Source organism: Lampetra planeri, chromosome 1 (assembly GCF_965212315.1).
Source record: "Lampetra planeri chromosome 1, kcLamPlan1.2.h2, whole genome shotgun sequence".
In the NCBI taxonomy this organism is placed as follows: domain Eukaryota; kingdom Metazoa; phylum Chordata; class Hyperoartia; order Petromyzontiformes; family Petromyzontidae; genus Lampetra; species Lampetra planeri.
The window spans coordinates 29,838,111-29,863,427 of NC_136107.1; the positions used below are offsets into that span (position 1 = coordinate 29,838,111).

The 25,317-nt window shown below is 44.3% G+C and overlaps 1 protein-coding gene across 1 annotated transcript in view; it reads left to right on the forward strand.

The window, feature by feature from the left end:
* GRIN2C (glutamate ionotropic receptor NMDA type subunit 2C) overlaps window positions 1-25,317 on the forward strand; it is a 194,941-nt gene that overhangs the window by 114,195 nt on the left and 55,429 nt on the right. The window contains exons 5-7 of the mRNA XM_078598329.1: window positions 10,291-10,459; window positions 11,904-12,057; window positions 14,117-14,242. Of these exons, the coding sequence (XP_078454455.1) occupies window positions 10,291-10,459; window positions 11,904-12,057; window positions 14,117-14,242 (449 nt within the window). The remainder of the gene's footprint in view (window positions 1-10,290; window positions 10,460-11,903; window positions 12,058-14,116; window positions 14,243-25,317) is intronic.

Consider the following 25,317-nt stretch of genomic DNA (forward strand, 5'->3'; position numbering starts at 1 on the left):
CCCGCAGGCCGCGATGAGACCATGGGCCGAGCAGGGCAGCTCTGCAAGGGCGGGCTCACCCAGCCTGGCAGGGCAGCTTTGCCTGGGAGAGTTCACCCAGCCTGGCAGGGCAGCTCTGCCGGGCAGGGCTTACTCTGCCTGGCAGGGCAGCTCTGCAGGGGCGAGCTCACCCAGCCTGGCAGGGCAGCTCTGCCAAGGAGGGCTCACCCTGCCTGGCAGGGCAACTGTGCCGGGCAGGGCTCACCCAGCCTGTAAGGGCAGCTCTGCCAGGGAGAGAGAGTTCATCCTGCCTGGTAGGGCAACACTGCTGAGGAGGGTTCAACCTGTCTAGCAAGGCAGCTCTACCAGGTTTTGGGCAGCCCTTTGGTTAATTTTGGACCAGGTTTAATTCCGTAATTTCCTAACAACAACACAACGTTGCGTTGTGGTTTGATTCATAACCGATAATTTCACTCGTGTTATTGTGCCCATCCCATGAGAGACGGACGGACAGAGCTCGTTGTGTAATTGTTTTTATCCTCAGATGAATATGTTAAATGGGTGTCAAAGGTGATGATGTTGAGGATTCCCCGGCCAACATTATTGAGCTGCTTTTTTAGAAACAAACTCTGATTGGTTTTGCATTTTGGGTCTCATCTTCATCATCATCAGGTGTCAGCCTTGTTGAGCTAAAAGCACTCTTTCTATGCCAGAGATCGGCAACCTGCGGATCCGGAGCCGCATGCCAGCTCTTTAAGGACTGCTTCGTGATGTTATTTATTAAGGACCACCGGCTCGTATTCACCATGTGTTCATAATATAGTTTTTTGGGTTATATCACATGAATATGAATGTGTTGTTACACACGCCACCACCCGACACAGCCAATTAGTAAGGTTTGTCAATTGGTTACTAATGGAGCACACCGGTTGTGTGTTGGAGAGTAAACCGAATTCGAAAAAAATGCCCCTTCTTGTTATTTTAGTTGCCAATCCCTGTTCTAAAGTAACAATTATGCAAACAAACAATTACGTATGAAACGTATAATGCAGTGTCATGAAGAATCACGGTTAAATAAAAATACGCTTTGATAAATATACCTCTTTTATACTACCACAGCAGCATTTCAGGATGGTTCTGCTGATGTATGCTGAAATGTCAATACCGATCATAGTTTTTTTTGCTATTTTGAATAATTTTGGTGTGGAAAGCCCATCGGCTGATGGACTTAAACAATGTTTTGTTTTTATGTAAAGAGACTGAATGGAAGGTGGTTATTCATTCACAAATCTATGGTCCTCCAGCACAGCCCTTTGTGAGTTTTTATGTATGGATTGCATCTCTTATGTTGTACAGCCAGGTCAGATGACCCTCAGGTGGCACTCATCTACATCTGTGATCCCTACCCTGCATCAGTGGTGGAAATTCCACGTTCTTATGGCAGAGGGCGTTTTTTTAATAAGACGTATAGCAAAGTAGTAATTCACGTTATCAAATCCTGGTAGAGCCCCCCTGGTGGTGGCGTGAGCTCATCATGGCCATGACGTTGTGTTATATAAGCACTATGCATTCGCCCATAATAGAGGTTTTTTGGGTTCGATCACGTAAATATAAATGTGTCGTTAAACCCGCCACCACCTGACAAAACATGCCAATTTGTTACTAGTTCAGCACACTGGTGTGTTGGAGAGTAAAACCACAACATTTACAATTTGAGTACAAATTGGCTGTGTCGGGTGGTGGCGGGTTTAACGATACATTTATGTTTACGTGATGGAACCCAAAAAACCTCTTATGGATAATATGTCGGGAAAGCCTACGTGTTAAACTGACTATGCATTCATGTTGCGTTTCTTACGTGGCTGTCCGTGAAACCTGACACGATTGTTCACGCCATTACCTTATTTAGGGTTCTCACTAATGTTGCGTATTGCACAGCGTCATAATATATTGCACACTCTCGGTCGCGCGCAGCTCATCAGCAAAATGTGGAAATCGTGCGGACATGGCAGATGTCAAACATATTCAGTCAGGTGATACTTTTTTCTTAATGCACGTTTTAAAAATCCTTTTTCCAACAAGAAAGAAAAAAATATGTAACATTTAATGCATTCAGATGATGTCTACCAAAGGAATAGCATGCTATTAAAATCTCATTTAACATTTAAAGCTGTATGTATGCTTAAAAGCATTGCTTTCTAATTTTACTTTGTATATGCAGTGATATATGTGCACTCTAAATATTGTTGACAAATTAAGAGGCACGTTAAATTAATAGATCGGACCGTCGCTATTGTATGGAGAGGCCTGCTGAAACTAAATGGAAAGTTTAGTCTTCAGCGCAGGAAAACTCAGTGGAGGTTTAGATTCAAGATAATAACCGAGCCCATTGAGGGAGCACTCCATACGGACCAAGGACTCGACGACTGCGCAAGGAAATATATTCCTTGTAATCAGCACGGGGAAGCATAGCGGCCCACACGAAACACAGTAATATATTTTGCACCTCCGATTAGAACGGTTGGCTATGCACGGTTCAAAAGAAGTTTAACATACACACACATACACAGCCCAGTGGTATTTCTTTTGGGCCACGGTTTTGGAATCATCGGATAGAGGAGGAGATCTCTTTCTTTCTTTAAGAATTTACATTTTATCAACATACATACAATATATATCTTTTTTATATAAAAAAATGCTTTTTGAAAATATCCCTTTTGTTATTAGTGCTAAAATACTACACGTATCCAGGATTTGGTGTTCATTTTCACAGCAAATGATTTATGTTTTTTCCCCATTATTTTTGGTTTATTAAAAGTTCCCTTAGACAAACAATGGACAGGCCACTTTGGAAGGCCCCACGCACGTGTGTGTGTGTAGACTTTCTATCACGGAGGTTCTGCATTCTTGCAAACACTCAGTTATACGAGTGTTTGGCATTTGGGAGGAAAGCGGATAACCCAGAGAATATACTACGCATGCATGAGTGGGGGGTAAACACTCAAAGAGTTCTGCACAGATAGATTCAAGTATCCAATGCTGCCTCCGTATCACCTGGCCCACCTTGCATACCATTTATACAACGATATATCACAGTACTGATGCTCTCTAAGGAATGTACCATATATAAAATTTAACTGCGGACCCCAAGAATCTTGAGAGCGTATCGTTTTATCTCTGTCGACTCCCACAGTGCACTGCTAAACATATGCAGCCTCCTTGAGCCTCGAGCATTGACACTGAAAGCCTAAAAGTCATTGTGGCGCTTTAATTTGGCTTTCTGCGCCCCGGGCATCAACAACAAAATAACAATAACATCAATGGCACATTAGGTTGTGACTCGATGAGCCTGTGGTATAAGTGCTAAACTTTACAAAAATGTAAGGACCTTACACGACGTCCCAATCCCCACAGGGCAGGTCAGGCTCAGCCATAAGCATTGTAACAGTGTCTTTGCGTGTCCTTGCCGGGAGCTCCTATCGCAGATGGCCAAGAATACATCCAGGCATCTTGCTTGATCTCATGTGTTTTCCTTCCGCCCCACCTTGATAATTGGCTCCAATTAACAATGAGCTCCGCCGTACTTGTCATGCAGTCGCTCGCTCACACCTCCCGACACCCGCCACCGCAAATGGCTCCACTCCACCAGCTTCGAATTCGCTACGTTCACGCCGAGGCATACCTAGCATGGATCAGTCAGATACATTTAACTCGGTGTGCAACTTTTTGGGGGAGCGTACGCATGTCATCGCGCCGGATGAGTTTTAATTAATTTCAACAACGGAGTTTTTGTTTGAGCACAGTGTGTGAGTGTGTACACGAGAATATAAACCCACGCACGGGGTAAAACAGCATGAAAATAATCCTCATCTTCTCGGTTCGAATTAATAATTGGATTTAAACCTGACATTTAAATTCTTGCCGTTCGGGAGCCCAAACTTCCAGGCTCACACCTTACCCCCCAACAGACAGCCCTCTTCCCTTCCACAGTCTCTTCCTTCTCTCTCTCCCCGTGGTCGCGTGGATTTTTCTCTGGATTCTCCGGTTTTCCCCTCCACATTTAGAATCAACGTGCGTTCAGAGTATCTGGCTGCTATAAATTTCCACACGATAAGCTACTTTGTTGGGCTATCAATTGTGGCCAGGTCACTCTTGAAAAATAACTATATAGCTCAGTAAAAATAGTTTAGTTTACATTTTTGTCCTACCTACCGTCTCAGCCATCTCATCACCCTCCTCTTTTGCACACCTCTTTTTATATCAACCTTCCCATTGTACTGCTATAATCTCTCACCCCTTGCATGGCCCTCAGTCTCTCCTCCTGCTCAAAGTGTATTTGTGTGATCACCGTTAATTCTGCTCACTCTGCCCACCCTTGCTCTTCGCAGCCATTGCCCCCTACTTCCCTGGCTGCCCCGACTGCCCGTTTTTTTCACACGTTTGGTGTTTACAAGTACGGACAGTCCTCGAGTTATGAACACAATTACCGTATTTTCCTCTCATATAACCCGCGGGGTATACCACTTTTTACAAACAAAACAAGACCCTGCCGGGTATATGGAGGTGCGGGCTATCCCAAAAAATATTTTACACTTGTGACATGTCATAACTCGTTTCATTTTTTCATGGTAGGACTATCCACTATGCAACACTTACCTTTGACTAAAGCACTGCTGAATAAACCACTCACACTAAAATTGCACATGTTATCACGTTTTGAATGATTCGAATTGTTTGTACAATGAAACGACAATGTTTGAAGTGGGCGCAGTTTGTTTACCGGCGACGGGAGAGCTGGGGGGAGGGAGAGGTGGGGGGCGAGGCAATGGCGGTACGATAGTGCCCGCTATTGATTGCGCAGTGCGCAATCTACCAGTGCTAAAATTGTACTTACTTATCTACTAGTTATGTGTCACTTATTTATTGGATATTTACTTTTGTTACTTAATTACTGTTTTAAGTTCACTCGTTTCCGGTTAGTTTGATTTTTTTGTGGACGTTATGATTTTAATGTTAACAATGATAATGGAATGCATTACAAATGTAAACTTCGTATTAATATGATGGAATTAAGCTGCGGTAACGACGTTGAAGATATGAATGCATGCGGGGTATATGGAGATGCGGGCTATCTGAAATTTGTTTTGCACAAAACGCAATTTTTTCGGGGTATATGCATCTGTGGGTTATATTCGTATGTGGGCTATATGCGGGAAAATATGGTAGTTCCTGAGCCCCATTCGTAAGTCGAATGGTTCGTAAGTTGTAACAGTAATTTACGTATATCTAAATGCTCCCATACACAAGCACTCACTCCTGGCACGAAGCTGACTCATTACATCTCGCAGAGGATCATTCAGCTGGAATAAATAGTTCCGCGGTTCAATTTGCAAGTGAGAGTTTGTGTTTAAGTCAATGTAAAAATATATATTTCTTCATGGTTCGTAAGTGCGGTTATTCATACGTATGATTGTTCATAAGTTAAGGACTGCCTGTAACATGTTGCGTATTAAAGCCACGCGAGGTCTCAAGTTGACCCGTGTGAAACATACGGTCAGTGGAAATTGTCACGTTTGTAGAGTTAACAAACTGTTGACGAATAACAGCCTTACTCATACGGGCCGTTGCAGAATTTTGTTTAAATCCAATTAGAATTTTGTTTGAATTGCTGAATGAGCATTATCACACGAATGTAAACATATACAATGTGTATAAATGTGTTTCTTGTACTATTTCTGGAAATAATACAGGTGTTAAGATGTCCAAACGTGTTGCCTTGCAATAGGTGTCTATTTGGTGTTTGAACATCTTAACATCTGTATTATTGACTTAAAGGGTAAAGCATTTTTAAAAAAAATCATATTAATACTGGCAAAAAGGGTCATGTAGATAAATGTGTTTCTGTTTGTAATAAAGTAAATGCACAAATTATTGGAATTTCACGGCAGGGCAAGGCAAGTAACTTGTGCATTCTGAATGAAGCGCGAGGGCAAAAGCAATGGAGACGGAATTCGTGAATTATTGGTTGCTCTCGGTCGAGCATGTGTACGCGAAGGAATAGGGGCAGGCTACCTAATTGGATTTGTGCAAGCAGAGGTCAGCAGCCAGGAGGAGAGCCTAAAGCCACGGGGGTGGAGCGCAACCAGTCGATATCGTTGGCTGCGCAGCGATCTGCAAAAAATACAGGAAGTGATGAAGTGATGGCTTCAGTAATTTTGGCCACACCTATTCAATCACTTGGTTACTATTAATTATTGATATCGAATTGTTTGTTTTGGTCCTTTCAAGGCTACGAAAGGGTTAGCTCCATTATATCTTGGCGATCTGCTGAAACCGTATGCCCCTGTCCAGTAACTTAGATCCGCCAAATCCAGATGCCTGAGTGGTACCAAGGACAAATCTGCCTTCAATGCGCGATAGAGTATTCAATAATCGGGGACCTCACTTGTGGAATGTCTTGCCCCCAGTCCATTAGGGACGCTCATGTCAGGCGAGGTTTTTAAGGCTCATCTGATAACACATTTATTTTCTCTTGCACAATCGTCTGTGTAGGGGTTGTTTTTCTCTTTGCTTTAATGTTAAGGATTTTTACTGGGATTGTGTTGTAAAGTGCCGTGAGGCCTTGTGTGATTGGCGCTATGTACAACTTGAGTTTTACTTACTTAAATAACTAAAATGCTATATTCGTGGGGGGTTCCCGACCTTTCTGATCCGGGGGACCACTGTCGTCATCGTCAAGCTGAAGAGCAATTCTCACAACCAAATGTAGCAATAGACATTTACGTTTTGTTTGGGAAATACGCTGAACACCATCGGAGAAACATTTCAAGGCCTCGAAATAAGAAACGAGGAAGTGAGAACTTTTCTTTAGCTTATTGTTCTCCCCCCCCTGCACTTCTGCTTAGCATGGTTTTCTACGTACAGTGCAAAAGAAGTTCAACATACATATTCTTAGGTTTTTTTGGTAAAGTCACGTAGGTAAAACATCAAATTTAATAAAAAATAAAATAAAATAAAAATCACGACGTTTCGGAGGCAACACAAGTCTCCGTCATCAGGTGGGACCGTCACAGCCAGATTAGCTGCATCAAGTGAGGCAATGATTCAAGATGTAATCCCTTAAAAGCAAGTTGAGGGGGGAGGAGAGGGGGGGGGAGCTCATCAGAATGTGGTAGCCAATGAATGGAACGTATCGGGAGGGAGGGGGGGCGGGGCTCAAAGACGGCACGGAGTGCCACGTACAACGCATCGGGAGGGGGAGGGGGGCCAAAAGGATGGACGACGGCGTGGACGCGGTTGTGCGCAAGCAACTACTGCTGCACACGCCAACGCATTGGACAGAGAGGGGGAGGGGAGGCCTGATACACATGATAGAAAAGAACGAAAATGCCCATGTTTATACCAATGCTGGCTGAACAATGAAGAGAGTACTGTTAAATACTGGGGATGTTAACACTCGGTAAAGTAAAGTAAAATAGTGCCTGTCAGATAAGATGGTCCAAAAAAGTGTAATTAAGTCTTTTTTGCGTGGTTGATAACATCTTTCCAATGATTACTAAGTTTGTACCCATCATCACGGTTGAAATTATGTCTGTGTTTGTATATTTGTATGGCTTCGTGTACAAACCTTTGATGGTAGCCAGGAGGTTTGCAGAGAACCTTGGTCTCGGAAAAGACAATTTCATGAGAGCCCACCGAGTTGTAGCAATGATCGGAAACGGCCGAAGAATCAGTTCTGCCGTGTTTCAGATCTGACTTGTGCTCGCGGACACGATCAGAAACATGACGTTTCGTTTCTCCAATGTAGCAGTCACCACAAATGCAACTCAATTTGTAGACTCCAGGATACTGTAAGTCAGGAACGACATCCTTCACAGATGGAATCAGATCACGGATTTTATGCACTGTACTGCATCGGACATGGATCTTATGTTTGTTTAGAATTTTGGAGATCTTTTTGGTCACGCCTGCTATGTATGGTAACGTGATAGTTTTGGTCGGAGTTTCATGTGGCTGTTTCTGTGTGGTGGGAGAAACAGCTTGGCGGATAGTACGGTCAGAGTATCCGTTCATCTTGAGGGCCCGATTTACATGTCTTAATTCACTAGTCAGGTGGTGTTGGTCAGAAATGCCATGGGCTCTGTGGTATAGCGTTTTGATGAGATAATTCTTTTGAGATGGGTGGTGGTGGGAATCCGGTTTCAAGGCCTGACGGATCCTTGGGACATTCTGTCTACAGGAAAGCCACCCACACAGATTCCTACTTGAAACTGGATTCCCACCACCACCCATCTCAAAATAATTCTCTCATCAAAACGCTATACCACAGAGCCCATGGCATTTCTGACCAACACCACCTGACCGGTGAATTAAGACATGTACATCGGGCCCTCAGGATGAACGGATACTCTGACCGTACTATCCGCCAAGCTGTCTCTCCCACCACACAGAAACAGCCACATGAAACTCCGACCACAACTATCACGTTACCATACATAGCAGGCGTGACCAAAAAGATCTCCAAAATTCTAAACAAACATAAGATCCAAGTCCGATTCAGTACAGTGCATAAAATCCGTGATCTGATTCCATCTGTGAAGGATGTCGTTCCTGACTTACAGTATCCTGGAGTCTACGAATTGAGTTGCATTTGTGGTGACTGCTACATTGGAGAAACGAAACGTCATGTTTCTGATCGTGTCCGCGAGCACAAGTCAGATCTGAAACACGGCAGAACTGATTCTTCGGCCGTTGCCGATCATTGCTACAACTCGGTGGGCTCTCATGAAATTGTCTTTTCCGAGACCAAGGTTCTCTGCAAACCTCCTGGCTACCATCAAAGGTTTGTACACGAAGCCATACAAATATACAAACACAGACATAATTTCAACCGTGATGATGGGTACAAACTTAGTAATCATTGGAAAGATGTTATCAACCACGCAAAAAATACTTAATTACACTTTTTTGGACCATCTTATCTGACAGGCACTATTTTACTTTACTTTACCGAGTGTTAACATCCCCAGTGTTTAACAGTACTCTCTTCATTGTTCAGCCAGCATTGGTATAAACATGGGCATTTTCGTTCTTCTCTATCATGTGTATCAGGCCTCCCCTCCCCCTCTCTGTCCAATGCGTTGGCGTGTGCAGCAGTATTTGCTTGCGCACAACCGCGTCCACGCCGTCGTCCATCCTTTTGGCCCCGCCCCCCTCCCCCTCCCGATGCGTTGTACGTGGCACTCCGTGCCGTCTTTGAGCCCCGCCCCCCCTCCCTCCCGATACGTTCCATTCATTGGCTACCACATTCTGATGAGCTCCCCCCCCCCCCCTCTCCTCCCCCCTCAATTTGCTTTTAAGGGATTACATCTTGAATCATTGCCTCACTTGATGCAGCTAATCTGGCTGTGACGGTCCCACCTGATGACGGAGACTTGTGTTGCCTCCGAAACGTCGTGATTTTTATTTTTATTTTTTTTATTAATTTTGATGTTTTACCTTCGTGACTTTACCGAAAACACCTAAGAATATGAATCCTTGCAGTCACGAAAGCTTCAAATCTAGAATTCAACATACATACATACATTAACCATGCCACCTAACCATACTTCCTTGAACAGGTACCATGACACCACAGAGAACAAAGTATCAGTTAATGTCATTAATTAATTAATGTATACAATATATTATTCTAATTTATGAGGGCCGATTGTTTCCATTATATTGCATTCATTATCCTGCATCACAACAATCGACTTTTAAACGGAGACGCTATCTACACTGGAAATTAATTTACTGCCATTCCACGTGTCCATAAAAAAACCATCGTGCACTCTTAATCATAAATTATCATTTATCTACTAGCCTATAGTTCTAACATTATCCACAAAGTGCTTGCCACAAATGAACCACAATACCTTGCTGATCTCGTTAAGGAGCATAAACCATCACTTGAACTTCAGTCATTGTCGCAGCAACGGCTTTTGGCCAGTCATCGAACAAAGACGGTCACTGCATCATGCACTTTAAGATGCGTTTCTGCGTCCATCTGGAATGCTCTTCATTCAGATATGAGGAAGCCACTGGCAGCTATGCACTTTTAAATATAGATTGAAAACTCATTATTTGAAAACTGCTTTTTATGTTTAGTTTTTTTTGTCCTCCCGCCCCCCACCCCCCGTACCGCCAATTAGCACGGTTGGCTACGTACGTCGCGAAAGAAGTTCAACATACGTGTGTACATAACTGCTAACTGTGATTTGATCTATCGATTCGCGTCATCTGTGCATGTCTCCCTCTTGGCTCCCACAGCACTTCGGGGGACAAGAGTCCCTACGTGAAGCGCTGCTGCAAAGGCTTCTGCATCGACATACTCAGGAAGCTCTCCACCACCGTCAGGTTCACCTACGACCTTTACTTGGTGGTGAACGGGAAGCATGGAAAGAAGATACAGGGCGTGTGGAATGGCATGGTTGGAGAGGTGAGTGCCTTCCCTGAATTCATCACTTGGTCCGGCTGTGGTCCAGTTTGATCTTCGCACAGCTGTGCATGGGTCGAACTAACTTTTTTTGATCGGGATGTACATTCATCAATTAAACTTTATTCTTAAATTGATGACGTAACGTTCTGACTTGCCCCTACTAGACATCCGTGAAAAAGAGCTACATAGCGCATCAGATTCCTCAAGCATAAATAAATATTCTGGTAATATGAATGATGCGTGCAGTGAATCATGCGTGTAAAGAAAATGGATTATTTACTTTCCTTACAAATCAGACTTCAAATGTCACATTGAGGTTCATGGGAACAATTAAGACTACGAACAAGACACAACAAACGAGGAAAAACAAAGAAACATGGGAATATGAAAGAACAAACAAGTGATTCATCTTCTTGGTTCTTTCGGTAAAGTCACGTAGAAGGGAAGTAATAAAATAATAAAAAGAAAACATAATAAAATAATTCTCACGACGTTTCGGCCACAACGCAAGCAGCCGTCCTCAGGTGAAACCAGGTCTGTCGAGGCGACAGCGTCTGAATGAAACAGCACACGTGCTTGGAGCATATATATATAAGCTGGGTTGGAAGGGGGGGGGGGGAAGGGCGCCTTGACAAAAGAATTTGCATATCAAGAGGAATTTAGCATATTTATGGGAAATGCAGGTATGTGATTAGTACTACTTATGTCCGTGCATTATGCAGGATTATCAGCATCCAAGGGAGGGGATATGGGAAATGCAGGTATGTGATTAGTACTACTTATGCCCGTGCATTATGCAGGATTAGCAGCATCCAAGGGAGGGGATATGGGAAATGCAGGTATGTGATAATGCACGGGCATTATGCATAATGCCCGTGCATTATGCATAATAGCACGGGCAAAGTAGCACTAATCACATACCTGCATTTCCCATATCCCTCCCTTGGATGCTGCTAATCCTGCATAATGCACGGACATAAGTAGTACTAATCACATACCTGCATTTCCCATAAATATGCTAAATTTCTCTTGATATGCAAATTCTTTTTGTCAAGTCGCCCTTTCCCCCCCCCTTCCAACCCAGCTTTATATATACTCCAAGCACGTGTGCTGTTTCATTCAGACGCTGTCGCCTCGACAGACCTGGTTTCACCTGAGGACGGCTGCTTGTGTTGTGGCCGAAACGTCGTGAGAATTATTTTATTATGTTTTATTTTTATTATTTTATTACTTCCCTTCTACGTGACTTTACCGAAAGAACCAAGAAGATGAATCCCTGCAGTCACGAAAGCTTTAAATCGAAACAAGTGATTGTTGAATCAAATCGGGTGTGTGCTTTAATCAAGGCAGGGGTGAATGGATAGGTGGATTGTTCAATAGCGACCTGGTGTGGTGCTCAATAGTGACCAGGTGTCACGTGTTCTGTCCGAACGCGGGATTGCAGGTGGAGCAGAAGAGAGCGCACATGGCGGTTGGCTCACTCACCATCAACGAGGAACGCTCGCAGGTGGTTGACTTCTCTGTGCCTTTCGTGGAGACCGGGATAAGCGTGATGGTGTCCAGGAGCAACGGGACGGTGTCGCCCTCTGCATTCCTCGGTGAGACCTCCACGTGATCTTCTTGTGTCCCCCTCCACCTCCACCCTGTCGAGAGGGAAGCCTTTCAAATCCAAGTTCAGATGTCATTTGTGAGGCAGAGTGTGCACAAATTGTGAGTTTTACTGGAGGAGGATGAGAAGGAGGAGGAGCGGTGGTTCAGCGGTTTGGCAAACTTTGCTAATAACCATTTCCCGTTCCGATGATGGACGTGTGTCATCAGTTTTTCTTCTGATTCCGTAACTGAACATGTACGTGTACATCATCAAAACGAAACTGGAAGAAAAACTAAAATTAAATAACTTAATCATTACCGAAGCTCCCACAAGGCCATGCGGGAGGGTGTGTGGGACGGTTTGGCGCCGGCTATTGTAGAGTGCGGCAAGTACAGTGGCTTTAAAAATGACGGTGCTACGCCTATCTAAATAAAATTAAAGCTGAGCCGCTTGTGCGTTCCGAGATCCAGAGAGGTTAATAGGGACACCCATCCTGCAACATGCAGACGTCTCGGAACGGAAAGGGTTAACCATGGCCACCTGAGCCGGTCCTGGGCATCACCTCTTCACCAACTCGCACCGACTCCAGAAGTAGCTATGGCCTTGGAGTAAAGGTGCAACACAGAGGGCAATAGGAATTTAATGGCAGCCTGGGATATGCAAGTTGGAAGTTTTGGAGGGAGAAACGTGTACTGCAGATGTAATCAAGGAGTCGAGAATGCCTCTCAATAAATGGGACGCACGCACTCTGCACGATTAGGCTGGTTACCAAAACAGGCATTGGTAGTGGCACCCAGGGGTTGGCGACCCATGGGAGGACCTTTATCCAGATGGTGTGAACCGTTGCCGTAAGAGCAGACCTTTGAGGTCACGTGTTAACTGTGCAACAGAAGGGAGGAATCAATAGTGAGATGCGGTGGCATCAAATAAATCGGCCATGTTGATTTTCTGTGATAATTCCCGAGTCCAAAAGATGAGACACTACATCCTTTGATTCGATATAAAAATAAACTTTTTTATATTTGACCAGGTAAGGCTTTTTTTTCAGAAGCGAACTGACCATAACAAATGATAGCTCAACAAAGTGGCTATTCATGAAATTTATGGCACCCAAATACTCTAAACACGTTTCTAAATCTGGAGGGAAAAATCTGAGAACCTGGAGAAAAATCTACATGACCACGGGGAGAGAGACATGCAAACTCCAAATATACAGCAGGCATCAGGGTCGAGATCGAACCCATGACCTTCATACCAACGAGGAAATTAACATCTTTTCAGTGGCTTCACAGAATTGGACTGGCAAGAGTCCTGAACATGATGTCAGGGTCACCCTGTCGCGGTGAATCCACGAGGCAGCGTTGTCACTACAGTGCTCACTCAATCACCAAGCTGTGTTAACGTATATCGAGTTAAATACCACTGAACCAAAGTGTACTCAACTATGGACCCCCGAAACCCTCTCTGCCTGTCATGTATAAGGAGTCGCACTGCAGATTCGATGCTTCAGTCTGTTTTGTTATCCGTGGTCTGTTTTTAGAGGTCCACATCTGTATTATGCACGTCCTGTATTGCTACAGAGGACAATAAAAAAAAACGTATTCAGAGTAATGACAAAACTATGCTCCCAACATATTATTAAGAAGTCTGCGAATCAGTTCATTCTCCGGTAAAAAAACTAAACTCCCATTTGTGAACACCTGTAAAACCCTTTTGGTGCACTCCATACATCATCTGCACCATGCATGCGTTTATGTATGCTTGCGCACACGCCTCTGTCATTTTTATTTTTTTACAATTTGACAGATTTACTCACAGGGAACACTGCAATGGCAGATGTATGGTAGACATCGAATGATGCCTCGATTGCACTCGCACATAAAAAATGACCATTATCTTTTGGCCAACTCGGATTTTATGCAAAAGCATCCCACTTATCTTGGCGATGCTTATTTTCGCGGAGCATTGCACCCTTTGACCGGAGAGGGGCCTTGTAGCCTCGCCCCACGAGCGAACGCACGAACGAACGAACACATCTCAAGGGATTTTTTGTGGTTTCCTTTCAGAGCCCTTCAGTGCTGCCGTCTGGGTGATGATGTTCATCCTCTGCCTCATGCTGTCCGCCATCGCCGTGTGGCTCTTCGAATACCTGAGCCCAGTGGGGTTCAACAGAAACCTGGCGAGTGGGAAAGGTAGGTGATAATAAAGCAAAGCAAGTGAAGGAAACCGCGTTGATTGTCACGGAAGAAATACATCCTCACATTTCCTACTGTGCATCGCAAGGCAACTGTGGTTATTTTTCTTTGGTGGCAAAGTCAATCACAATTTTTTTATTCCAATTTTTTTTTCGGATTAGGTCATCGTGCGAGTACAATGTCAAATAGGGCGTATGCATCGTCCACCATCGAACAAAGCCAAACAAATGAAGTTGTCACGTGTGGCAAATGCACCCACCGATTTTGTTTTCAGCAAAACCGGTGACGTTAAAAAGCAATTAGAATTTAAAACTAAAACAAAAAAACTAAACTATTTTTTTTATTTATCAGGTAAGGCCCACTGAGCTAATATTGCTCTTTTCCAGAAGCGACTTGGCCACAAATGATAGCTCAACGAAGTAGCTTATCATGTGGACATTTGTAGCAGACAAATACTCTAAAGTGCACGTTGTTTCTAAATGTGGAGGGAAAAACTGGAGGACCCGGAGAAAAATCCAAGCGACCATGAGGAGAACATGTAAACTCCAAATATAGAGGTGTCAGGGTCGGGATCGAACCCACGAGCTCCTGCATACCAGGCAAGGTAGTTAACATCTCGCCATGCGTTATGCACACAATTTCGCTGGAGGATTACATCCAGCATCACAGATATTAGCCACGAGCTCAGAGCTCGAGGCCTTTTAGTGTAACCGGTTTTGCTGAAAAACTAAATCGATTAGCACGTTTGTTCAGGTCAGGTGACAACTTGATTTGTTTGGCTGTGTCGGGTGGTGGAGGGTTATAGCTCTAACTGACGTAATGCCCAGATGACGAAGTCGGTTGTGAAAGCTGTATCTGAAATTATAGCTTCTTGGATTTAAAATAAAAATGATGGGACAACCCATAAAGCTTGAACGTAACAGTGATAAGTTTAATACTATGTGATGGAATTTTGCATAAGAGCTTTGCATGCAATTTGTAAACATTGCATCATCTGGTGTAAAGGCCGAACGTGGGCTTTCTGTGGCCGTGGTATGTAAGCGGCGTAATGTGCAGTCCAACGCTGCACTCTCTACATGCACACAAAAGACAAAGATCACCCTTATAACCATAACAGACTTGGGGCAAGTGCTGTTATAGAGCACCTATGAAGGCCGGCACAAGAGGTTGGGTGGCCAGCAACACGCCCAGCTGCCTTTGTCTCCCTTGTGATGATGTTTGCACACCGCACCAGGTACTCATTTTAGGCTAAGTTGACCTAGAGGAGGCTCAGAACCGGTTTAGATAATAGTCACTGGTGTTGGTGGTCGTGAGCAGGCATCGAACTCGGGTCGCTGGGTTTGTAGCGCAGCGAGGTAACCACTGTACACACACGCACACACACTGCTCACCCCTGCAAGCAAATTCAAGTGTTCAGCACTGAGGACTGGGGAGCCTTTGCGTCACCTCCCTATGTGGAGGGGGGGGGGCTGCTTTACAAATTCGGTTGCTGCAAATGGAGCCCTGCACACTTACGCACAGCTGCTTCGGCGAGCACCACACACACAACACCATTCACAGCCGCTGCAAAGCGAAGAAAAGCATCAATGTTTCAGCCTACAGGCCTTCTTCAGGGAATACTGGGGTATACAGTAATGAAGTATATATGTGTATATATTGGAAGAGGTGTGTGGATTTTTATGAATCCGAGGTTTGGTTATGGAAATCGTTTCGGAATGCATTTCACAGCTGAATCCAGAGAGGGCTTTTGAAGGTGGAATACAAAAGATGCGCGGAATTCATTTCCTGCATTCCTCCTTCTGGACGGGGCTGCGTAGGCAGCACGACCGTTATATTTTTGATCATCTAAGCCAGTGTCCACAACTTGTCCCTCATTCCATATGATGCAGAGTTGTCCAACTCGCGCCGTCAATTACCCATCATCCCTCACTTTCATCTTGGCATTCGAGCGGAAGCACAACGGTTGATTTCAATGCAAAATACCCCACCATGGCGGTGAGTACGAATTGTTTGTTATGGACGAACACATTGTGGATGAGACAAAACAGTCTGCAAAGAGTGAGTCTTGTATTGAGGCTGTAGTTATTGTTGGCTCCAAGCCTCAAGACAGGCCTTTCCTGGACCCAGCTCCAGCTCCTCTCTAATAAGGGTGCCGCGGTGGTGAGATATTAACTCCCTTGCCTGGTATGCAGGAGGTTGTGAGTTAGATCCCGACCCTGACGCCTGTATATATGGAGTTTGCATGTTCTCCCCGTGGTCGCGTGGATTTGTCTCCGGGTCCTCTAGTTATCCCCCTTCGTTGAGCTATCATTTGTGACAGTCAGGTCGCTTCTGAAAAAGAGCTATATATAGTTCAGTGAGCCGTACGTGGTAAAATCAAAAGTTTAGCATAGTACTTTCGTTTTTGTTTAATAGGGGGGGGGGGGCAGTAGAGCTGTTGTGTGGGGGCCACTGTAACGTGACACACCACTAAGGAGAGTGACCTTGGGTGGGGAGCCAAAGGTACGTTTGGCGGTGCAGGGCCCAGCACAGCAGCTCCTTAGCACTGGCCCCGGTCTCTCCTCGGCCTGTTTGTGAGAGAACGAATCGGGTTGAAGTTGCCCCCACAGACCTTTGTGTAGTCACGTCATGGGAGCCGCGTTCTACGGATATGGAACGTCCCTTGGCTGGTTTGGTGAGGTTGTTGTAAGCATGCATGCATGTATGTTGGACTTCTTTTGCACTCTACGTATCCCACCGTGCTAATCGGAGGTGCCCGGGGGAAAGGACAACAAACAAAATGCAAAAAGCAGTTTAAAGAAATTAGTTTTCAATCTAAATTGAAAAGTGCATAGCTCCAGTGGCTTCCTAATATCTGAAGTAAGAGCGTTCCAGACGTCCGCAGTAGCGCATCTGAAAGTGTGCGATGCGGTGACCGCCCTCTTTAGATGACTGGCCAAAAGCCGCTGCGAGGATGACCGGAGCTCGCGCGTGATGGTTTATGTTCCTTGACGAGATCTGCAACGTTGGCACCTGTCAAGTGCTCCCCTGTCAGCCTTCTTCGGGTGTCACCAACGAACGCGGCCCAGGGCACCTTACGCAATAAGATGCAGCACACAAAGTGTCGGGCGTGGTGCACGTGAATCCGCGTCTCACGTGAAAGCATCTCTCCAGCGCCGCCACAAAGGTGGGACTTTGCATGCAATATTTCTTCAGCAGATGTCGCTGCCAGATTTTGTCTCAAGTATGTCCCAGGTTCTGCAAAATTATTTTTGAGTGTAACTGCGCCTTAGAACATTGACCACTGCCTATAACTACCCATTGCCAGCACGGTCGCTGCATGGCACTGCTTTCCCATCATGCCAGCGGTTGTGGTAATGCGATGCATTAGTGTCATCTCTATAACCTAGGTCACCTGAGTCAATGCAATTGGTATTTCGGGGCGTGGCGGCGCGTGCCTGTAATTCAGCAACTTATAATAATCAGGGCTCGATGAATCACAGACATCGATCCTTGCGAGAGAGACACTTGAAGGGCAGCAGGGTGCTTGTAGGGAGCAGCACAGCAGATGCTGTGTAGACTCTGATCACTTAAGTACGCCTCCCAGAAGCACACACCGTGTGCTACTTGCCTTGGTAAATTAAAGCATTTGCATGATTACATAGTTATTATTTCGGGGGGAAACTGAAATGATAGGACATGGATGAATCTTAATTTATTAAATGGTTTTGTTGATTTCACCAGTTCCTGTAAAATAATGTTTCTGTAATTTGTTGGATTTTTTCTTACTTAAATACTACCTTATTTCTGTTTATTATAATATTTTGCCTGTAAATTCCCTTCAGATAGAACTCCCCATTTGCAAGCAATGTCCAGGGTGTCCACTGACACACACATAGCAAACACGTATCGACGTGCACAACCAACGACATTTAAAACATATATAAGCTTCGACCTCCATCATATTTGATAAAGGCTCACGGTGAGAACATTTCAGATGGGGGGAAGTTTCCCAGTGAGCACATAAAATGATCCATGAGCGGTGCCACCTGAACTATGACGTTCCTATGTCGGGACAAGGTAATTAATTTAAATATTAGAGTATTAAGAGCGTAATTAAGCTGACACTTATCTCGTCTCTGTCACAGTGATGAAGTGAGGGCCAGCCCAGCCCTGATCCCACGAGTCCCCCACCGCTCCTCCTCGTGAGTGCCACGGTGGCGAGATGTTAACTACCTCGCTTGGTATACAAGAGGTCGTGGGTTCGATCCCGATCCCGACCCTGACGCCTATATATTTGGAGTTTGCATGTTCACCCTGTGGTCGCGTGGATTTTTTCCGTGTCCTCCGGTTTTCCCCTCCACATTTAAAGACATGTGTTTAGAGTACTAAGCTGCTTTAAATTCTACATGATGATAAGCCACTTCGTTGAGCTTTCATTTGTGGCCAGGTCACTTCTGAAAAAAGCTATATTAGCTCAGTGGGCCATATCTGGTAAAATAAAAAAAAAGTTTAAATAGTTTAAGTTGTTCTCAGTAGGCCGCGTAGATTTTACTTTTCTTCTTCCCCCCGTCCTGTTGGGAAACTCGAGGGAGCTCAGGGCGAGCACGGGTGCCTCGGGAGATGCAGTGTGGGCCTCAGCCTGCACCCGGTTCTTGTGTATTATTATTTGCAACATCTACATTGACATAATTTGTGTCTGTAGTAACATTGCTATATTCATATTTTAAAACATTAGCAAAAACTACGTTAAGATATAGTTATACTGGTAGGAACGAAGTGGACCAGACCACCAATAGATTAATGTGTCCGTCCGTCCGTCCATCCGTCTGTCCGACAAGATGGTCGCCCGCTCCCCCTGCGATCTGTGAACTAAACAAGATGGCCGTCGCTTCCGGCGCCTCACGGCGAAACTTTAAACTTCGCTTCAAATTTACTTTACTGAAACGCAGCACGTTTTTTTAACACAGAGACAAGATACATTTATTAACACAGAGACGAGATACATTTAATCGCCTTATTTGTGCACGAAAAGCACGGCGCGAGGCCTAGTGCGGCAGGCTTCGCGAGGCCTAGTGCGGCAGGCTTTGCGAGGCCTACTGCAGAAAAGGCATCGCGAGGCATGCTGCAGAGAAGGCTTCGCGAGGCTTACTGCAGGGAAGGCTTCGCGAGGCCTACTGCAGAGGCTTCGCGAGGCCTAGTGCAGAAGGCTTCGCTAAGTCTACTGCAGAGAAGGCTTTGCGAGGCCTAGTGCAGCAGGCTTCGCGAGGCCTAGTGCGGCAGGCTTCGCGAGGCCTAGTGCGGGAGGCTTCGCGAGGCCTAGTGCAGAAGGTGGTGGTCAATTAATATCAAATGTGATCGTTTGGAAATGAAAGACTACGAGTCTTTAAATCTCACAGCGTTTCTTGTCAAAACAAACACTTTTAATTAACGTTACACTAGAATACAGTAATTTTTTCTTTAACTCCTCTATACCCGGTCGATATCCCTGTACCGGTACTAAGTATTATTCCTACCAGCCCACCCCGCAGGGTCCTGTTACTGGTAGGAACGAAGTGGACCAGTCTACAATAGATTATATCGTCCATCCGTTTGTCCGTCCGTCCGTCCATGTAGCAACATCGCCCCCTACTGCAAACACTTGGCATGACCCTACAAAAACCTTTAGACTCTGTGAGGCTTTCCTGGCTAAACACATGTAACATTCCCTTATAATTCCCTGAGATAGCTTTTAATTAAAACTTTGAAATTAAATAAAAAAAACTCACAGCGCCCTAAAGCCTACAGCTAGGCCTAAAGCCTAGAACTAGGCCTCAAAGTCTCCCTTCGTATCGTACCCCCGCGTGTGTGCAAGGGAGTTAATGTTTAACAATGTTACATTCCCTGATGCTTTTAAATAGAAACATTTAAATGTAAAGCTTTTACATAAATAATAAAAACAGGTAAATAAAAAAATAACTCACGGCGGCCTAAAGCCTACAGCTAGGCCTAAAGCCTAGACCTAGGCCTCAAACTCTCCCTTCGTATCGTACCCCCGCGTGTGTGAAAGGGAGTTAATGTTTAACAATGTTACATTCCCTGATGTTTTTTAATACAAACATTTACATTTAAAGCTTTTACATTAAAAACAACTCCCTACCTCCTCCTCGTTGGCAGCTCTCCAGCCTACAGCCAGGCCTGGGAATCTCTCCCCAGCTAGGGGTGTATTGGGCGGGGCTACAGCGGCAGGGGGCGGGGCTACGTGGGGCTGGGCGGGGCAACGGCGGCAGGGGGCGTGGGCACGAGGTGGAGGGCGGGGCTACGTGGGGTTGGGGCGGGGTTACGGCGGTAAGGGGCGGGGCAATGAGCTGGAGCCGGGGACACCGAGATGGGGCGGGGCCACGGGTGGCGCCATTCAATTGTTCGTTCCTACCAGCCCACCCCACAGGGTCCTGTTTGTGTCTGGCATGTATGGCTCAAAAGTGTGGAAATTCCAACTTATGGGTTCCAGCCAGGGAGCCTTAACCCAGCCTCCCACCTATGGTGCTTTCTCATTACAATACAAATTCTACCTTTTCCTGTGATATAATAATTCACATTTGTAAGGCGCATTCCATCCGTATATCCAAATGTGCCATGTGGGAAGCAGGAAGTAAACCGAACCTGCAGGGTAAACGGCCAGAAATAGTGTTGGGTTAAAGAGTTTTCAAGACAGACTTCAGAATCAGAATGTTTATTTATACTGGAGGAATCCGATGAGCTATAAAGCTCTTTTTCACAGATGTCCAGTAGGGGCAGGTAAGCACGTTACAGCAACAAACAGTACAAAAATATGACAGTGCAAAGTACAATACTTAAATATATTAAACGATTCTTTTTGGTTTCCTATGACATAATCATCCTGCACCATGATGTGGAATTGACATCATTTTAATTGTTAAAGAAAAAGATATCTTCCCCCATCAGGTAATTCCAAAACCCCTGGCCCAGAAGAAATACCACTGGGCTGTATATGTGTGTTGAACTTCTTACGCACCATACGTATCCAACCGTGCTAATCGGAGGTGCGGGGGCAGGATAATGGACTATCAGTCTACGTGTGAGTAGTCTATAGGCATCAGTCAGAGTAATCTATGGGTCTCTGTGCGAGTCTTCGTATGCATGTTGAACTTATTTTGCACCATACGTAGCCAACCCTGCCAATTATTCAGAGTGCAGATCTTAATTTTTGGAGCTTTCGTGACTGCAGGAATTATTCTTTGGTTCTTTCGGTTAAGTCACGTCTAAAGATAAAATAATGAATTAAAATAATAGCGATGTTTCGATTGCAACACAAGCAATCATCATCAGGCATAAGAGAAATAGCAACAAAAATCTAACTAGAAAACTATAGACAGACATACAAGCAGACAGACATCACAAGGACACACAGCGAGAGGACACATATCGGCACAGAGAGAGGGGTCGTTTCTGTGACGGTCCCTTAAATATAGGGAGGGGGGGCGGGGACGGAGAGAGGGAGGGGGCAGAGAAAATTAGCATATCAATGAGTGGACGGCAACGTGTTGCTGCTGCGCAAGTAAGATGACGACGTGGCACGGCACGCAAGCTTGGAAATTAGGAGAAAGACACACTAAAATTAAATAACCTCGCAAAATATCGAAATGTGATGTAATGCAACACAGAGAGTCGGTCAACACACAATTAACGCATAGCCTGGTTGATTACGTATTTCAAAGATTGCTAAGTTAGAATTTAAGTGTGAAAATTCCAAAGAGAGGACACAGGCAGAGAGAACAAATAGCCAGAGAGAGAAAAAAGGATAAGCTTAAAACTTCCCCGTAGAAGTGGTTCAATCTTAATTTTTGGAGCTTTCGTGACTGCAGGAATTATTATTTGGTTCTTTCAGTTAAGTCACGTCTAAAGATAAAATAATGAATTAAAATAATAAAAAAATTAAGATTGAACCACTTCTACGGGGAAGTTTTAAGCGTATCCTTTTTTCTCTCTCTGGCTATGTGTTCTCTCTGCCTGTGTCCTCTCTTTGGAATTTTCACACTTAAATTCTAACTTAGCAATCTTTGAAATACGTAATCAACCAGGCTATGCGTTAATTGTGTGTTGACCGACTCTCTGTGTTGCATTACATCACATTTCGATATTTTGCGAGGTTATTTAATTTTAGTGTGTCTTTCTCCTAATTTTCAAGCTTGCGTGCCGTGCCACGTCGTCATCTTACTTGCGCAGCAGCAACACGTTGCCGTCCACTCATTGATATGCTAATTTTCTCTGCCCCCTCCCTCTCTCCGTCCCCGCCCCCCCCTCCCTATATTTAAGGGACCGTCACAGAAACGACCCCTCTCTCTGTGCCGATATGTGTCCTCTCGCTGTGTGTCCTTGTGATGTCTGTCTGCTTGTATGTCTGTCTATAGTTTTCTAGTTAGATTTTTGTTGCTATTTCTCTCATGCCTGATGATGATTGCTTGTGTTGCAATCGAAACGTCGCTATTATTTTAATTCATTATTTTATCTTTAGACGTGACTTAACCGAAAGAACCAAAGAACAGAGTGCAGATGTTTTTTTTATGTGCACGTGGAACGGCAATCAATTTATTTCCAGTGTAGATCACGTCTCCATTTGAAATAGTCTATAGAGTTAGATTTTAATGTTTTTTTACAAACGTTAAAAATACTATGGAACGTAGTCTCACATTCCCGTCAGTGTAATGACAAGGGTAGCGTTCAACTTAGATGTTGATTCATGGTCCAAATCAATTCTAACGCTTTCAAATAGGACAGGGGGCAGCAACCAAAATGACAAGAAGAGCCATTTTTGTTCAAATTCCGTAACAAAATTCTCAATATTTCAAGAACCGCAATGCACTGTGTGGTGAATACGAGACTGTGGTTCCTTAATACACAACGTCAATAAGGAGCCCTTAAAGAACCGGAATGTGACTCCGGAGCCTTGCAGGTTGCCGACCCCTGACATAGGACAACACCCAGTTTGTTGACATGAACTTTACAATTACAGCGTAGTAGCTTTTCATATTCTTCAACCGTTACATATAATCCTACCACATACTGTGTAAGTGTATCTTGGTTGTAATAACGGAGAACTTGTCAACGGAATGTATTTTCGTCATTCACGATGCAGATCCTACGATGTGTAACATTCGCTGTGAATGATTTCACCGTTTAAATATTTTCCGAAGAGGAAACAAAAATCATAGTTGGCATTATATTAAGTACATCCCCCTGTTCAAAATCATCTTCAGTGAAGTGATATCGACACAATACGGTGTCTTAGTGAGTGCAAATTTCTCGAGTGAAAACCTTCACACCAAATTAGATTACTCTCAGAATGGTAATGCTGAGAAATTCTATATTTTTAGGAAGTTCGTGAAATCCATTGCACTTGCGTTGCACCTAAGTTATATCCCGCACATATGCACGGGCAGTGATAGTAACACACTAGTGTCTCGTAGCCAGACTCGAGCAAGTCGGAAGGCATTTACTAAATAAACGTTATACAACAATGAAGCTAAAATATGCGGCCGCGACTTTGTTCACATGCTAATGAAGCTAATGAAGCTACGTCTATGCACTGTATGTATACATTTTGGAGTAATTTTCCTTGAATGCCCAGTGCTGTTAGTATTCTCTCTTGTTTCACATTTATATTGCGTTTATTTTACAACAATAACAATATGTATATTTTAATATTGATTTGAAGGTTGCGTGACTTTACCGAAAGAACCAAAGAGTAATATATATTTTAATCCCAGCAGAAAATCTCTCCAACATTCCACTTCCAGTGAAACTCAGCCTTCTCCATTTGCTTCATGGCGATGATAAGTTACTTAGATCAATCAGCACTGTGACGACTTTTTTTAATGACATCTAAATGTAATGTGGTCGCGTGGATTTTTTTCACCAGGTCCTCCGGTTTTTCCCTCCAAATTTAGAAAGATGAATCTAGATTATTTAGATTATTTTGCTGCTATAGATTTCCACATGATAAGCCACTTCGTTGAGCTATCATTTGTGGCCAGGTCGCTTCTGTAAAGAAGCCAATAGGTCAGTGGGCCTTACCTGGTGAGATAAAACAAATTTCGTTGTATTTGTATATATGTTTTAAGTGATATGTTTACCTTTCTTTTACTGGATTTCGATTGTGTTTTTGCATTGTTGTTATATCACCTGCCCCGACTGGACATCTGTGAAAAAAGAGCTTTATAGCTCATTGGATTCCTCCTGCAGTATAAATATAACACATTCCTGCGGAGGGAGCTGGTAGGAACGTTGGGTTGCTCGGTCAATGGCCAGGGTCAACTGTGGCGTGGTGTATTCCGCAAATATGCCCGACTGTGAGGGCGGGCACAAGCTGGCGTGAGTAGGTTAAACGTTGAGTTTTATAAGAGCACGGGGTGACCAGCCCCTCCCCACCCAGCCCCACCCCACCCAGCCCATCCCCACCCTCCTCTCCCCACCCAGCCCCACCCAGCCCCTCCCTGCACGATGGACACAATAATCCCCTGTGGGCTGGTGTAGCCAGGAGGTTCCTACCAGTATATTCTGATTCTGAACTAACATGCCGTATTTCCTCAATTATATAACTGTATGCTGTGTGCCAGGCATCCCCATGACTGGAGAGGCTGCCCCTTGCAGTGAGCCTGTCTTCGAGAAGCTTTCCTGTTGATTCGTTTGTGGCTGATAGAACCATTTTGTATGTTACCTGATTTATGTACGAGTCCTTGAGAGTCTATGGGGCATGGAAACAATAGTTCCCCTGGCCCCTATAAATAATAGATAACTCGGATGAAGAGCCACAAATAAATGTAGTGTCACTGTAATTAATTATACTCTTTGGTTCTTTCAGTAAAGTCACGTAGAAAAATTATAATAGATCACGACGTTTCGATCGCCACACAAGCGATTTTCCTCGAGTGAAAACCTTCACACCAAATTCGATTATCCCACCTGAGTTTCACTGGAAGTAGAATGTTGGAGAGATTTTCTGCTGGGATTAAAATATATATTACTCTTTGGTTCTTTCGGTGAAGTCACGTAGATATAAAATAAAATAATATATTTAAAAATTAAAATAATAT